The sequence below is a fragment of the Myotis lucifugus genome, unplaced genomic scaffold (assembly GCF_000147115.1).
Source record: "Myotis lucifugus unplaced genomic scaffold, Myoluc2.0 scaffold_604, whole genome shotgun sequence".
Taxonomy (NCBI): Eukaryota; Metazoa; Chordata; class Mammalia; order Chiroptera; family Vespertilionidae; genus Myotis; species Myotis lucifugus.
The window spans coordinates 303,756-319,039 of record NW_005871652.1 but is presented as its reverse complement, the minus strand read 5'-3'; the positions used below and the strand labels follow the sequence as shown (position 1 = coordinate 319,039).

The window sequence follows — 15,284 nt, the reverse complement described above, 5'->3', positions numbered from 1 at the left end:
AGAATAATAATTGCATGATAACGGACTGAAACAACACTTATGAAATATCTTCTTTTGGTGGTGTACAGACCTCAATGACAACTAGAAAAAGACTAAATGACTCTTCAAGAGGTCCTTGACCTAAAGAAGAAATCAGCTCCATACATTTCAATACAAAACATTTATGACAAATCATCCAACAGCAGAATTCCAACCAAGTCTCTATATTCAAATTTGATTGCTTTCCACATCCCATTAAACAGGTGTTTCATGTTGTCCCATCTTGAAAAGGTAGCTTCAGCTTTCCTATGCTTGAAATTAACCAAACTTCTCAAAATCTTCACGGGTAGGTGATTAAAACCCAATTACATCCTGGGTTTTAGGTAAATGTTTTAGATAAAATGCTTTTTTACTGTAAAAATCTCGAGCTAGCCTCACCACTTGGATATCAGTTAGTCATCTCTCAATAATGACCCTAAATTAGATCCTCACTACTTACATAAGATCCTCACTAATTATATATGTCAGTTCCTTAAGAATAGATGACATTCTAAATATAATTCTAAATGTGTTAAATAAGAACTGCTCTTAACCCAGTATAACTTAGGGCAGTATCTCAAAACTAGCAGAGAAGTGGGAACATGAAGACATAACCTAGAATTCCTTTGAAAAGATAATATTCCTCTGAATTAGTGTTTTATCACAAAATTATGCACATTTTACATTATTCACTCTAACACCTCTGTGTCTGTTTTAATACACAAATAACATTCTTTTCAGGAATATTACTTTTCCTCTTAATTAAATAAAATAAATAACTAAGAAAATGAGCGATGTTTACCTTATAAATTCAAAACTCAAAGTTTAGTCTTAAAGTTCACCTCAGCTACATAATGGGACTGTATAATTTTAACATTTCTATTCATTCCTTTACAAATTTACTCACAAGATGCCTTAAATTAGGGGTTCCCAAACATGCATATGTGAATTCTGAACCAGCAAGCTGGGGTAGGGTCCAAGAGTCTGCATTTTAAACAAGCTCTGCAGGTGATTCTAAACTGGAGAAAACATTGGTCCAATTCATGCCTGAGAAGACTTCCTGCCCTATAATAGGCCTTTCAGGTAAGTTCAAGCTAATAAAATGTCCCCTTGAAATTCTCAATGGGTCACACTAAGTTAGCCCTGCTTTTCCGTCACTATCTTTAAGGTCGTAGAAGACAGAATAACAGATCCAATTGTGCTGGGCATAATGGAAATAAAACTGGTCTAACTAGCCCCTCAAATCCATATAACAAGTAATTTATTTTTAAATTTAATCCAGGATAATTCTGTTGTTATTCTCCTAGAAACTATTTCCTTATCTCAATCAAGTTAATTCATTTGGGAAAGCAGGACGCAATAAGGGGCTAAACTCTGCCTTTCAGTCACTCCTATTAAAAGTCAGCATTTCTGCCCTAGCTGGATAGCTCAGTTGGTAAGAGCATTGTCCTGACATGCCAAGGTTGTGGGTTCAATCCCTGGTCAGAGCACATACAAGAAGCAACCAATAAATCAATTTTTTTTAAAGTCAGCATTTCTCCCTTATAGAAACACAATTTTTACCCTCCCTAACTAAAACAACAGTTTATTAAGCTGAACAATAAATAAAGCTGGAATAGTGTCCACATTTAGAATACTAGGCTGCTGTTTCATAGGCTGGAATACAAATTACACAAATTCCTTTTCTCTTACCTGGCCCTATCCATGCTGTTACTTCAATCTGCATGCCAAAGAAAAGTTTTCCTTTTGATGCAGTCAATGCTTTTTCTTGGTCCTCTTGCTGTCGAAAGAATACCAGGCCATACCTCTCTTCTGAAGCTCCATGTATTTGCACTGAAGTCACCTTTCCAAATTTCTTAAATTCATGGAAAAGGCCATCTTTAAGGCTTGTATCTAAATCGCCAAATAAAAACAAGTTGCTTATTTTTCTAATTTAGTTACAACTCAATAAGTAAGCTAATTATTAGCCTGATTTTTAACCTAAGTTTTGTTAGCATTAAAACATTATGTTTTCAAACACAATAACTCTAAAAGGTATTTTGGAGATGACTGTACAATTCTGAAATAAACTGAGTATTAGAAGATTTATTGATTTTTTAAAAAAATCTGGAGTATAGCGTAAGGGGAGTTTATTTTGCTACTCCTACTTTTGGTTATGTTTAAAACTTTCACCCAGCTGGTGTGGCTCAGTGATTGAGCATCGACCTATGATCCAGGAGGTCACCGTTCAATTCCTAGTCAGGGCACATGCCTGGGTTGCAGGCTCGATCCCCAGTGGGGTGCATACAGGAGGTAGCCAAGCAATGATTCTTTTTCATCATTGATCTTTCTATTTCTTTCTCCCTCTCCCTTCCTCATTGATCTATTTCTCCCTCCCTCTCTGAAATCAATAAAAAATATTTTTTAAAACTTTCATAATAAAAACTTTACATACATGAAAACAACATATGTAAAACTTTTAACGACTTCAAAAAGAAAACCATACTTCTAGCTTCCCAAGCATCGTGTCAATGATAAAAATGTGTGGGAAGTGGCATGCAACATCCTAAACAACTTTCAGGCATTTTACAGATGAATCATGCCATCTGGGGGTCCTGTGTTAATTTGCTTCATCATAAGAATCAAGATTATATAAAAAGACAAGCCAATTTTACCCTCATCTATTCCTAAATTACCAAGTAATCTAAATCAAAAGCTCAACATTTGTGTCTCAATATCTCTATTCACAAACCTGGTATGCAGATTTTATAGGCTGTTTTATTTTATTTTTTAGAAGAAGGGAGGAGGATAAAGAGATAGAAACATTAATGATGAGAGAGAATCATTGATTGGCTGCCTCCTACATGCCCACACTAGGGATCAAGCTAGCAACCCAGGCATATGCCCTGACCACGAATCGAACTGTGACAACCTGGTTCATAGTTCAACACTCAACCACTAAGCCACGCCAGTGGGACTATAGACTGTTTTTTTGTTTTTGTTTTTGTTTTAAGGCTAGTCAAGTGAAGCAGTGGGAGTGGAGAAGGAACAAAGAAATCTGTAACTGGCTGTGATCAATTAGTTGTAAGACACCACTGCACTCCGACCAGCTGTGTTTTAATAAATAAGTTAAGTAATCACTGAAATGCACTTAGCCAAGAAACATTTAGTTTGATCTTTTTCGTTTTGACCATACATATGTTGTTTTCATAGGTAATATGCCTAATATAGGAATAACAGTATATTGTGGTCAATTGTCATTTTAAAATATCAGGAGTAAAGGAAAGACTACAGTATAGCTTTTCACTAGACTTTTCCATTATTCATGATTTTCCTCATTTAAACTCTTAATATTTTTTTTAAATATATTTCTGTTGATTTCAGAGAGGAAGGGAGAGGGAGAGAGGTAGAAGCATTAATGATGATGAGAGAGAATCATTTATTGGCTGCCTCCTGCATGCCCCTACTAGGGCTCGAGCCAGCAACCCAGGCATATGCCTTGACCGAGAATCGAACTGTAACTTCCTGGTTCATAGGTCGACGCTCAATCACTGAGCCATGCCAGCCAGGCAAACTCTTAACTTTTTTGAAATGGGTTTCCTATCATAATTTTATGTCCAAAATTATTTCACATAACATAGGACTCCAGAGCAATATAATAAATCTAACTAAAAATAGTATTTCTACATTTTCATCATAACACATTTCCCCTAACATTAGTGTCTAGGCTGGATTAAATATGTAACAACCTAGACACTACATAAAATTATAATAATAACCACTTGCTTTTTCTTACATGGCATTAGATGTTAATGAACCACAAGAACAAAGCTTATTGCGCATGGAAGGGGAAGAGTTAGAGGGATGGAGCAAAGTAAAAAAAAAAGAGAGAGAGAACTCATGGACATGGACAACAATGTGATGATTGGGAGGGGGAAGTGGAGGAAGAGGACATAGCGGAAATAAATGGTGATGAAAAACAAAATTTTTTTAAAAAGCTTGTTGTCCCCGGCCGGTGTTGCTCAGTGGTTGCGCATTGATCCATGAACCAGGAGGTCATGTTTGATTCTTGGTCAGGACACATGCTGGGGTTTCTCGCTCAGTCCCCGGTAGGAGGCATGCAGGAGGCAGCCAATCGAAGATACTCTCTCATCATTTATGTTTCTCTCTCTCTCTCTCTCTCTCTCTCTCTCTCTCTCTCTCTCTCTCTCTCCCCCCCTTCCTCTCTCTGAAATCAATTTTTTAAAAAACCACCATAAAAAAAAAAAACTTGTCACAACGAAGTATAGAATTCAAGTTGCTTGGTCTCTCATTCCCCAACAGCAACAGAAAGAAAAGTATAGTTTTTACCTGTAGAGCGTACTGGAAGATTCTGAACTTTGATCCCAAAACTTTTACGGGGCTCATCTTTTTCCAGGGATGAAAGCAACTGGGAAGTGGGTGCGGGGACTGCTGCGGATTGAACTGACCGGGCTGGAGAGTCATCACTTGAACTACTGCTAGAATCAGTGCTGCAGAAGGGCAAAAAAAACTTCAGTGAAAAGAGAAACAAAATACTGGAGCATATAAAACTTCTTAGAATCAACAAGTTGGCAACAATTAAAAGGTCTAAACTTTAGGCCTGAGACTTTAGGATGCCCTACCTTCTCAACATCCATTTCATACTGTACCTTCAGAGATAGCAGAAGACAGCAAACAGTGGCCTGACAATGTGGAGGCAAAATAAACAATCTTTTACATTACCACATGCCACCTAAAGGCAAATGTTTCATTCTTGAATGCAAAATTTGAATAATTTTTCCAAGTAAATAAGACTAATGAACACAATTCACATAAGGGTCATAATAATAATAGAACAGTGGATATATGGGTTATTGATTCAGAGACATCAATTCAAATCTTAGCTTAGACATACAGTAGGTACTCTTGGACAAGTCACTTAAGCTCTTACTAAAGCCTCAGTTTACACATCTATAAAACAGAAATAATAATAATAGTATCTATCTCATAGAGTTAGGAATTAAATAAAATAACCCACATACTTGTATGCATGCATATAAGCATAACCAATGGACATAAGACACTGGGGGGTAGGGGAGGCTGGGGGAAGGTCAAGGAAAAAAAAAAGGAGACATATGTAATACTCTTTGTAATACTTTAAGCAATAAAACAAAATTTTAAAAATAATAATAAAATTTAAAAAAAACCCACAGGTTGCCCTGGTTGACATGGGTCACTGGTTACAGCATCAGCCCACACACAAAGGGTCTTGGGTTCGATTCCCAGACAAGGGCACATAGCTGGGTTGCAGGTTCCATCCTCAGCCCCAGTTGGGGTGCATACTGGAGACAACCGATCGATGTGTCTCACATCAATGTTTCTCTCTCTCTCCCTCCCTCCCTCCCTCCTTCCCACTCTTTCTTAAAAAAAAAAAAAAAATCAATGGGAAAAATATCCTCGGGTGAGGAATAACAAAAATAAAATAAAAGTAATAACACATGGGCTTAGAGAGTTTGGAATATGACAGCATTCAATAAATGAAGTAGCTCTGCTCTGTTACTATTATTACTACCACTACACCTCATGCATAAATTAATTTTTAGGAAAATATAAATATCAAAAATAATTTCCCAGGTAATTTTAACTTTAAAAAATTTTGAAGGTGTAATAAAGAAATATTGTGTAAATTACTTGAGTCTTGCTAGTTTAGGATCTTTGTGAATAATGTGGAAAATCAAAGTCAATGAAATTGATTACTCTCTTCAATTTAATACAATCCTCAAATGGGGAGACAATGGAAAGACAAAGAAAAAATATTACCAACATGGTCAGATCGAGAGAGAGATATTTAAGCAAGCTTATTATGCCTAAAAACTAAGTGAGAAATATAAAATTCTCTTTAGGCCTTAGCTAATTTGCCTCAGTGGATAGAGTGTCAGCCTGTGGACTGAAGGGTCCTAGGTTCGACTCTGGTCAAGGGCACATGCCCAGGTTGCACGCTCAATCCTCAGTAGGCAGGAGGCAGCCGATCAATGACTTTCATCATTAATGTTTCTCTCTCTTTCTCCCTCTCCCTTGCTCTCTGAAATCAATAAAAATATATTTAAAATAATAAAATTCTCTTCAGTACTGGATGTGCACGACTGTGGTGGTTTTAAGTTCTTTCATAGCCTTCTCAAATAGATTAATAAAAAGCTATTTACAGGTTTCTAAAATTTTGCTTCAAACTCACACCTTCCTGTTGAAGCCTTATCTCTATATAACTCTGGAAGGTTAATCCATTACTTAAAAACATGTTTTTATTGATTTTAGAGAGAGGGATAGAGAGGGATATAGAGATAGAAACATTGATGAGAGACATGGATCAGCTGCCTCCTGTACATACCAGGGATCAAGCCAGCAACCCGGGCATGTGTCCTGACCAGAATGTAACAGGGTTCATAGATTGACGCTCAAACACTGAGTCATACCAGCCAGGTGCTTAAACATACCTGGTAGAGGAAAGACTTGATAGTTTTATCATTTGCACTAAGACTACAGCTCTCATATCCAAGACCATCTTTAAGCCAGTCTGATTAATAAATCCAACCCTAGGATTTGAGACAAATTTGCTACTGCTTTTTTAAAAGAATAAAGTAAATATTTTAAGAAAACAAGGTGTTATAACTTAGCACTCACACAGCATTTTTATTTAGCTTTCACCTACTAAGACAAAAAAATAAAAACGTCATGAGGTTATCAGATCTTCCTGCAGTTTGAAACATAGGGGAATAAACCTATGCCAGTGAGGGCAAAAGGAGGTATGTGAGCTCCAAAATACAAACTACTAGGGATAAAAGCCTCCAGATACAACAAGCCACCATTGGCAGGCCTCCTGTAAATGAAAGGGCTTCAATTTTCCCTTCTATACAAAAAATATTTTCCTGGATCATTCAACAAAAGTAGTGTTACTAGTACTAAGTGAATAGAACACTATATTTTCATTCAAATTAAGGGTTAACAAAATTAATATTCTGTTTTAGTACAGGAGAAAATGTTTGTTATACGTACTAAGTACTTCAGCTAATACAAGATTATTCACAAGACCACCAAATGATTACAGTATAGAATGTTATACTCAATTCCAACGAATAAAATAACCATTAAGGAAAATTCTTTAATAACAATGCTACCAATATTATATACATCAAAATTCCTTAGCAATAGTGGATAAAGAAGCAAACAAATAAGGGCAAGAGCAAAATTTCTGGCTTTTAATATGATTAATGAGACAACAAAAACAAAGTTCGGTAAAAGTCTGTAATATAAAAATGGAGGAAGTCCGGCTTGTGTGGCTCAGTGGTTGAGCGTCAACCTATGAACCAGAAGGTCACAGTTCGATTCCCAGTCAGGGCACATGCCCAGATTGCGGGCTCAGTCCTCAATAAAGGGCATGCAGGAGGCAGCCGATCGATGATTCTACCTCATTACTGATGTTTCCATCTCTCTCTCCCTCCCCTTACTCTCTGAAATCAATAAAAATGTATTAACACATTGCATACCGCATAGAAATCTCTAAAACATACGCCAGGGACCGCACGTTTTTGGGCAAACTGCATGTTATTTAAATCATCATAATGCACTTTAGGTGTTGTTTTTCAATAATTATAACATTTTTATTTACAAAAACAATTAAACAATTAAAGTTCCTAGTACTTTTTTAACGTATGGTACTGCGTAAAACATTTTCCTCTATGAAGAGGGACCAAACAAAATTTACATAAGTATCTAGATTCGCTCCTTTTTCCATGGGTGTGAAAAACGAGAACACTTATGAGCGGTCCTTAACAGATGGCGCGCGAAACACGCGAAAACTCCGGAGCGGTACGAAATGTGTTAACAAAAAGTAATGAAAGAAGGTGATCAATCAACGATAACAATAATTTTTAAGGACAAAATTGTCATAGCCCTAGCTGGTTTTGCTCAGTGAATAGAGCATCAGCCTGTGGAATGAAGGGTCCCGGATTTGATTCCGGTCAAGGGCACATGCCTGGGTTGTAGGCTCAATCCCCAGTCAGGGGCATGCAGGAGGCAGCCAATCAATGATTCTTTCTCATCACTGATGTCTGTATCTCTCTCCCTCTCCCTTCCTCTCTATGATATCAATAAAAAATTTTTTTTTAAAAAATTGTCATAGATAATAGATTTTCTATAAATATCATCACAATCTTGGTGAATTCCCTGCTACCACACCAATTTTGAAACAAGATATAAGATTTAAATGGTAGAATTACCTGCTGACCAATCTGAAGTAATAACTAGAAAGGGGGAAAGACTTTAAAATGAATTGCCAAATGATAAAATGATACACAACTTTTGAGCTCTGGCTGGGTAGCTCAGTTGGTTAGAGTGTCGTCCTGATACACCAAGATTGCAGGTTCAATCTCCTGACATTCAACTACTGAGCCACACTGGCCAGGCTGCATAATAATCCTATATAATAAAAGGCTAATCTGCAAATCGACCGAACGGCAGAACGACTGGTCGCTATGATGTGCACTGACCACCAGGGGGCAAATGCTCAACACAGAAACTGCCCCCTGGTGGTCAGTGCGCTCCCACAGGGGGAGTGCCACTCAGCCAGAAGCTGGGCTCATGACTGGCGAGCGCAGCGGTGGTGGCGGGAGCCTCTCCCGCCTCCGCTGCAGGCGGGCAGTAAGGAGCAAGGGGTCCCGGACTGTCAGAGGGATGTCCGACTGCCAGCTTAGGCCCGCTCTGCTCCTCGTGGGGAGCAAGAGGGCACAGGCCAGGGTGAGAGCACAGGCCAGGCTGGAATTTCATGCACCAGGCCTCTAGTTATTGATAATCAAACAGAATATGGAATGCCAGGACTCTCTTAAACACAATTATGGTGTCAAATAACCAACTATTCCTATCCCTACAGCCATTTTATACACAGAACTACAGTGAGCATTTGACTCTTAACATGGAAAATGTCAAGGCACTGGGTATACTGATCTATAATAATAAAAGCATAATATGCTAATTAGACCAGACATCCTTCCGGACGACCTTCTGGATGAAGCCGGGGCTGCAAGGGAAACCCGTGTCCTGGGTGCCAGAGGGAAGCCGGTGCCGGCAGCTAGGAGAAGGAAGGCCTACTCTTGCACGAATTTCGTGCATCGGGCCTCTAGTTATAAGATAATTCAGGACTAAATTTGTTCACATACAGGAGTAATATCCAATGGCTGACTTCTATATCTGTATCCCTATAATATTTATAAACATTTGATTATGATAAATATGTTAGTTTTTGTTGTTCTTCTTTATTATTTTTATATTCACCGGAGGATATTTTTCCCATTCATTTTTTGAGAGAGTGGGAGGGAGGGAGCAGGAGAGAGGGGAGAAGAGAGAGACACATTGATGTGAGAAAGACACATCAATTGGTTGCCTCCTGAACTCGCCCTACAGGGCCAGGGATCGAGCCTGCAACCCAGGTACATGCCTTTGACCAGGAATCGAACCCACAACCCTTTGGTATGTAGGCTGACACTAACCACTGAGAAAACTGGCCAGAGCTATGTTGGTTTTTACAACTGGAAGATTAAAAGGCAATTAATCTAATTAAGTAGGGAAAAAATCTGGCATAAATGGATTTTTTTTAAGAGGAGCAATTAAAACAACTAGAAAACTTTGCAATTAAAACAGTTAAGAGGATCCATTTATTAAAAGCAGATATAATCTCAAGTGACAATTTGCCAAAATCTCTCTTCTCTTTCATCAGGCAGCTAATAATTTTTTTCTCTCTACATAATCAATAGTAAGCTTGAGTCGAGAGGGAAAAGATGCAAAATGCAGATTTCCCATCAGGTTTGGGCAAATCCAAATGTGTCCACTGCCCTTGGTGCTTCCATCAAATGTGGAGGGGAAATCATGTAATTTCATAAATGCAATGTATCCCTACCCCAGGTAAGAATCTCTCTACATCCAATTCTTTTACATGTCCAAATTTTCAAGACGATCCTATCTTTTTAGTGCAGCAGTTCTCTAAATGTGGTTTGAGGACCTATGGGGGGGAGGGGAAGATCATTTTAAGGGGTCTGTAAGGTTCTTCTTATTTCAATTACATAACTATGTGAGGTCAGATTTTCTGCATAGACTTCACACACACGTATAATCACAATGTGAATACAACAGTGGTTATGAGAATCTAGCTATCTTATTAAATCAACATTAAAGAGATTTGCAAAAAAGACAAGACAATGCTACTCATCTCATTATCTTTTGTTTTAAAAAATAGTTATATACTAGTATATGCCCTGGCCAATGTGGCTCAGTTGATTGAATGTTGACCCATGCACCACGAGGTCACCAGTTCAATTCCTGGCCAGGGCACATGCCTGGGTTGTAGGCTCAGTTCCTGGTAGTGTACATGCAGGAAGCAGCCGAATGATGTTCCGCTCTCACATCAATGTCACACCTCTCCCTCTCCCTTCTTCTCTTTAAAAACCAATACAAATATATTTTTAAATGGTTATATCATACCAGCTAGAGATCTAAAATTAAAATTGATTAGGAAGTTCCTCCCCAGAGGCAGACAACATCTTAAAGAGGACAGCTCTCCCAAGATTATGGATGAAGATCTTCATCTCCATATGAAATTTTTATTCCTTTTGCCTTTTCACTACTTGCTTGTTCTCTCTGTTAATGCACAGGTAGACAATGCTCCTTAACTCTGGCAACTGTCACTAAACCTACCACTAAGGCCATAACGGCACAACAAAAGTCTCTAGAATTTCTTGCCAAAGTGATTTTAAATAATAGAATTGCTTTACTTATTGGCTGAACACTCCATAAATCTGTGCCATAAGCAAATACCTGAATCAACACCTTTGGAACTGTAGCAAACAAGAAATGAATGAACAAACTAAAACAGGTTGATGCTCCTTCTGGTACATTCTTTGATTTATTTGATTCCAGCTGGTTTGATTCACAGGAAAGTCTGACCAAGGAACATACTTGTCTCTTGGTATTATCCAACTGATAAGTCATCACTGTAGTATCCCTGGTGGGCTATATCCTCTCAAAGGTCTGAGTTTCACAAGAAGACAAAAATTTCAAAAACTTAGCTAATAGTGAACAAGAGTGGCACTAATATCAATTTTTAGTTATTATCTCACGTATGAGAGAATGACCAAAAAGGGGAGTTCTTAAATTAAACAAGGAGACCATTAGACTGAGGTGGTTCTAATCTAATACCTTAGCAGCCTATGTAAACAAATCAAAACCTAAGACTGTAAATGCCTCAAGGTTAAGATATCAAACCTATGGATAGCCAATCACAAACAGCTTATTAGAACTTTCCAAATTAGGCAGCCACTTATGCTATAACCAATCAAATAATTTTCTTGCTTTGCTTCCACCTTTTCTCTATAAAACTCTATCCCCCTATATCAGTGGTTCTCAACCTGTGGGTCGCGACCCCTTTGGGGGTCGAACGACCCTTTCACAGGGGTCGCCTAAGACCATCGGAAAACACATATATAACTACATATTGTTTTTGTGATTAATCACTATGCTTTAATTATGTTCAATTTGTAACAATGAAAATACATCCTGCATATCAGATATTTACATTACAATTCATAACAGTAGCAAAATTACAATTATGAAGTAGCAACGAAAATAATTTTATGGTTGGGGGTCACCACAACATGAGGAACTGTATTAAAGGGTCGCGGCATTAGGAAGGTTGAGAACCACTGCCCTATAACCTGTTGGTGGAATATTCTAATCACTTCTGCTTTGGCACTGCCCAATTCGAATCAAGTTTTGATCAAATAAACTATTAAATTTTTTTTTAAAGAGTCAAGTCAAATAAATTAAATAAAAATTTCAACCTAACGGTTTTAATTTCTGCCTGGCTGTATGCTCAGTTGGTTGAGCTTCCTCCATGCACAAAGAGGTTGCCATTCCAGGGTTGTGGGCTTGATCCTCAGTAAGGGACTGGAGGAGGTAGCTGATCAATGGTTCTGTTATTGATGTTTCTCTCTCTCTCTCCCCCTCTCCTTTTCTCCCTCTCTATCTCAAATCAATAAAAATGTATCTTTTTTAAAAGTTTAATTTCTAGTTCTGGCCGAGTAGCTCAGCAGGTTAGAGTATTGTCCTGATATGCCTAAGTTGAGAGTTCCATCCCCGGTCAGGGCATATACAAGAATCAACCAATAAATACATAAATAAGTGAAACAACAAATCAATGTTTCTCTCTCTCTCTAAAAATCAATAAATTTTTTTAAGTCTTAGTTTCTAATATGGTAAATGTTAATAGATATTACCTAAAATAAACAAGAACTCAATAATTTAAGAATATAAGTGTCCTGAGCCCAGAAAGTTACAAAGCAAACCAACCAGTTTGTAGACAACCTGATGTGATTCCAATTACATTTTCAACTCTGCTACTTGCGATGTAACCTGGACTAAAGCTCTGTGTTTTATAAGAAAATGAAGAAGGAAATACTCAACTGTGTGGTCTAGTAAGGCACCTCATTTTGCCTCTCTAAACTTAATTTCCCTAGTGAATTACCAGATTTCATGACCTTCCTTCAAAGGTCCTGTTAACTCTAGGGCAGCAGTTCTCAACCTGTGGGTCTCGATCCCTTTTGGGGTTGAACAACCCTTTCACAGGGGTTGCCTAAGACCATCGGAAAACACATATATAATTACATATTGTTTTTGTGATTAATCACTATGCTTTAATTATGTTCAATTTGTAACCATGAAATTGGGGGTCACCACAACATGAGGAACTGTATTAATGGGTCGCATTAGGAAGGTTGAGAACCACTGTTCTAGGGTTCTCTGACTCTCCACCTACCTCACACCTACCATCCATTTCTCAAGTACTTATAGGATAAAATCCATATTCCTCATTGAGAGAGATATTTTACATCATAACCCCAAACTAATTTACTAGCTGCTCCTTCTCATTCCTTTGTCATGACCCTGTTACCCTATCCACTAATTATCTATCCACACAAGAACATTAAACCAGTTTCTAATCAGGTGCCTTTTAAAAAATTATTATATACTAGAGGCCCGATGCACAAAAATTTGTGCACTGGGGGGGGGGGGGGGTCCCTCAGCCCAGCCTATGCCCTCTCGCAGTCTGGGACCCCTCGGGGGATGTCCACCTGCTGGTTTAGCCCTGCCCCCCAGGGGATCAGTCCTAAGCTGGCAGTCAGACATCCCTCTGGCAGCCCGGGATGTCCACTTGCCAGCGGGGAGCAGGCCTAAGCTGCAGTTGGACATCCTTAGCGCTGCTGAGGAGGCGGGAGAGGCTCCCGCCACCACCGCTGTGCTGGCAGCCGTCAGCCTGGCTTGTGGCTGAGCAGAGCTCCCCCTGTGGGAGTGCACTGACCAGCAGGGAACAGCTCCTGCATTGAGCGTCTGCCCCCTGGTGGTCAGTGTGTGTCATGGTGACCAATCATTCCCAGTTGTTCTGCTGTTAGGGTCAATTTGCATATTATCCTTTTATTATATAGGATAAGTCCTTGGTTAAATTTACTTCCTCTCTAATCCTTAATTTTCTTATATGTAAATGGTGATAACACCTACCACTTGTGAAGGGCTGTGGTGAGTTATGATTACAAAACGCTTATTAGCACCCTGCCTAGCATATAACAAACGTGAAGAGCTCTTGTCCAACCTATTCCTGTTGAAGGCACCTTTCTGTCCATCCTTGCCTGCCTTACCTTCAAGGAATTAGTTCTAAGGTTAACCTCCTGTTCTGTAGCTGTTCCTGACATCCACACCCCACCTACAGCATTCATTCGTTTCTTAGCTATATATTCCTGAGCCTCATTTACTACAGTGTCTATCTCAAATCTCAAATCTCTTCACTCTGTATCATAACTACTCATTTGAAAGCTCAACACTGGATTCATCTTTGTAAACACAGAGGCTGATATGGTGTTTGATATGTAATGGAGATACCTCCAAGAAATTATTGACTTGAATTGTGCAAGCAATTGAAATTAATGCCCTGAAAAGTACACTAAGCTCATTAAAATAAAGGTATTAACTAAACTCAGTATCTAATCATGAAATGAAAATTTCTTTGTTGCAAACTGCAAAGTATTTCTTCTTTAATTACTAATTATCAAGAAATGACTGTTCTAACTAAGGTTCTAGAACTGTAACTGAGACATATTAATAAGCTGACTGAAAAATCACTGATATCTATAAAAACAAAATCACTTCATGGATCCTGTTATCTAGAACTTTGTGGAAGAGGTTTTAAACACACAAACAACAACAAAAAAGAACCATTTTCCAGGATGGAAGCAAAAGCACAATTAAAATATATGTCCCCTGCCACCAAATTAAATGTCTAACAAAGTCCAGAGTCTTTGGATACACTATTCGCTTTCATTCACAAATCCTTCAATGGGATACCTACATCAGTAGCTCTTAATGGGGGTGATTGCTCCCCAATGGACATTTTTGGCTGTCACAACTCTGAGTGGGGATGAGGCTTACTGCCATCTAGTGAATAGAGGCCAGGGTGCTGCTAAACATCCTACAATGTACTGAACAGTCCTCACAACAAAGAATTCTCTGGCCTCAAATGTCAATTAGTGCCAAAGTTGAGACCTACATTATTTCCTTTACTGCTTTCCCAACATGAGAACCCTACATGCTCATTTTAAGTGGCAATTCAAACATGAGACCCTTAAAGTGACCATTCTTCCTTATCAGTAATGTACCACTTTATAAAAGTCTTTGAATAACTCCAAAACTCAGGGGAAAAGAGTGAAAAAAAAATCCACTTGTGAAAATTACACTCAAGAGGAAACTGGAATCTAAAACATTCTGGTATCACTCAATTTTGAAAAACACAGCAAAAAAGAAAACACCACATAACTTTTTTATAATATGTGCTTCGCATTTCAATTGCAAGGTGAAAGTACTTGTGAACAAAACTGTTTTATAATTTTAAACAAATGATGGGTAAAATAGTCAGTAATGCTACTCCTATTCTAGTAAGGTTCACATCAATGAGAAGTATTCCATTCATATTAAAGTGGTTCTTAGCACAATAATAGCTTTCTTTATTCTCAACATAGGGATTTAAGGTGGTAGTTTAGAATCACAAATTTTTCCTCACCAAAGTACCATGTTTAGAAGAAATTAGTAAACTTCTATTTTTCAAAAAGAGCTTAATGGGTTTTTTTGTTTGTTTTATAACTTTTAAATTTTAAGACATTTTAAATTTACACCAAAAAGGTTTCGATTTCGATTTTGAT

At 38.1% G+C, this 15,284-nt stretch overlaps 1 protein-coding gene across 1 annotated transcript in view; it reads right to left on the bottom strand.

Moving 5' to 3' along the window:
• SPEN (spen family transcriptional repressor) overlaps positions 1–15,284 on the bottom strand; it is a 64,508-nt gene that overhangs the window by 23,353 nt on the left and 25,871 nt on the right. Inside the window, 2 exon segments of the mRNA XM_014447019.2 lie at positions 1,711–1,911; positions 4,348–4,508. Coding sequence (XP_014302505.1) covers positions 1,711–1,911; positions 4,348–4,508 — 362 coding nt within the window.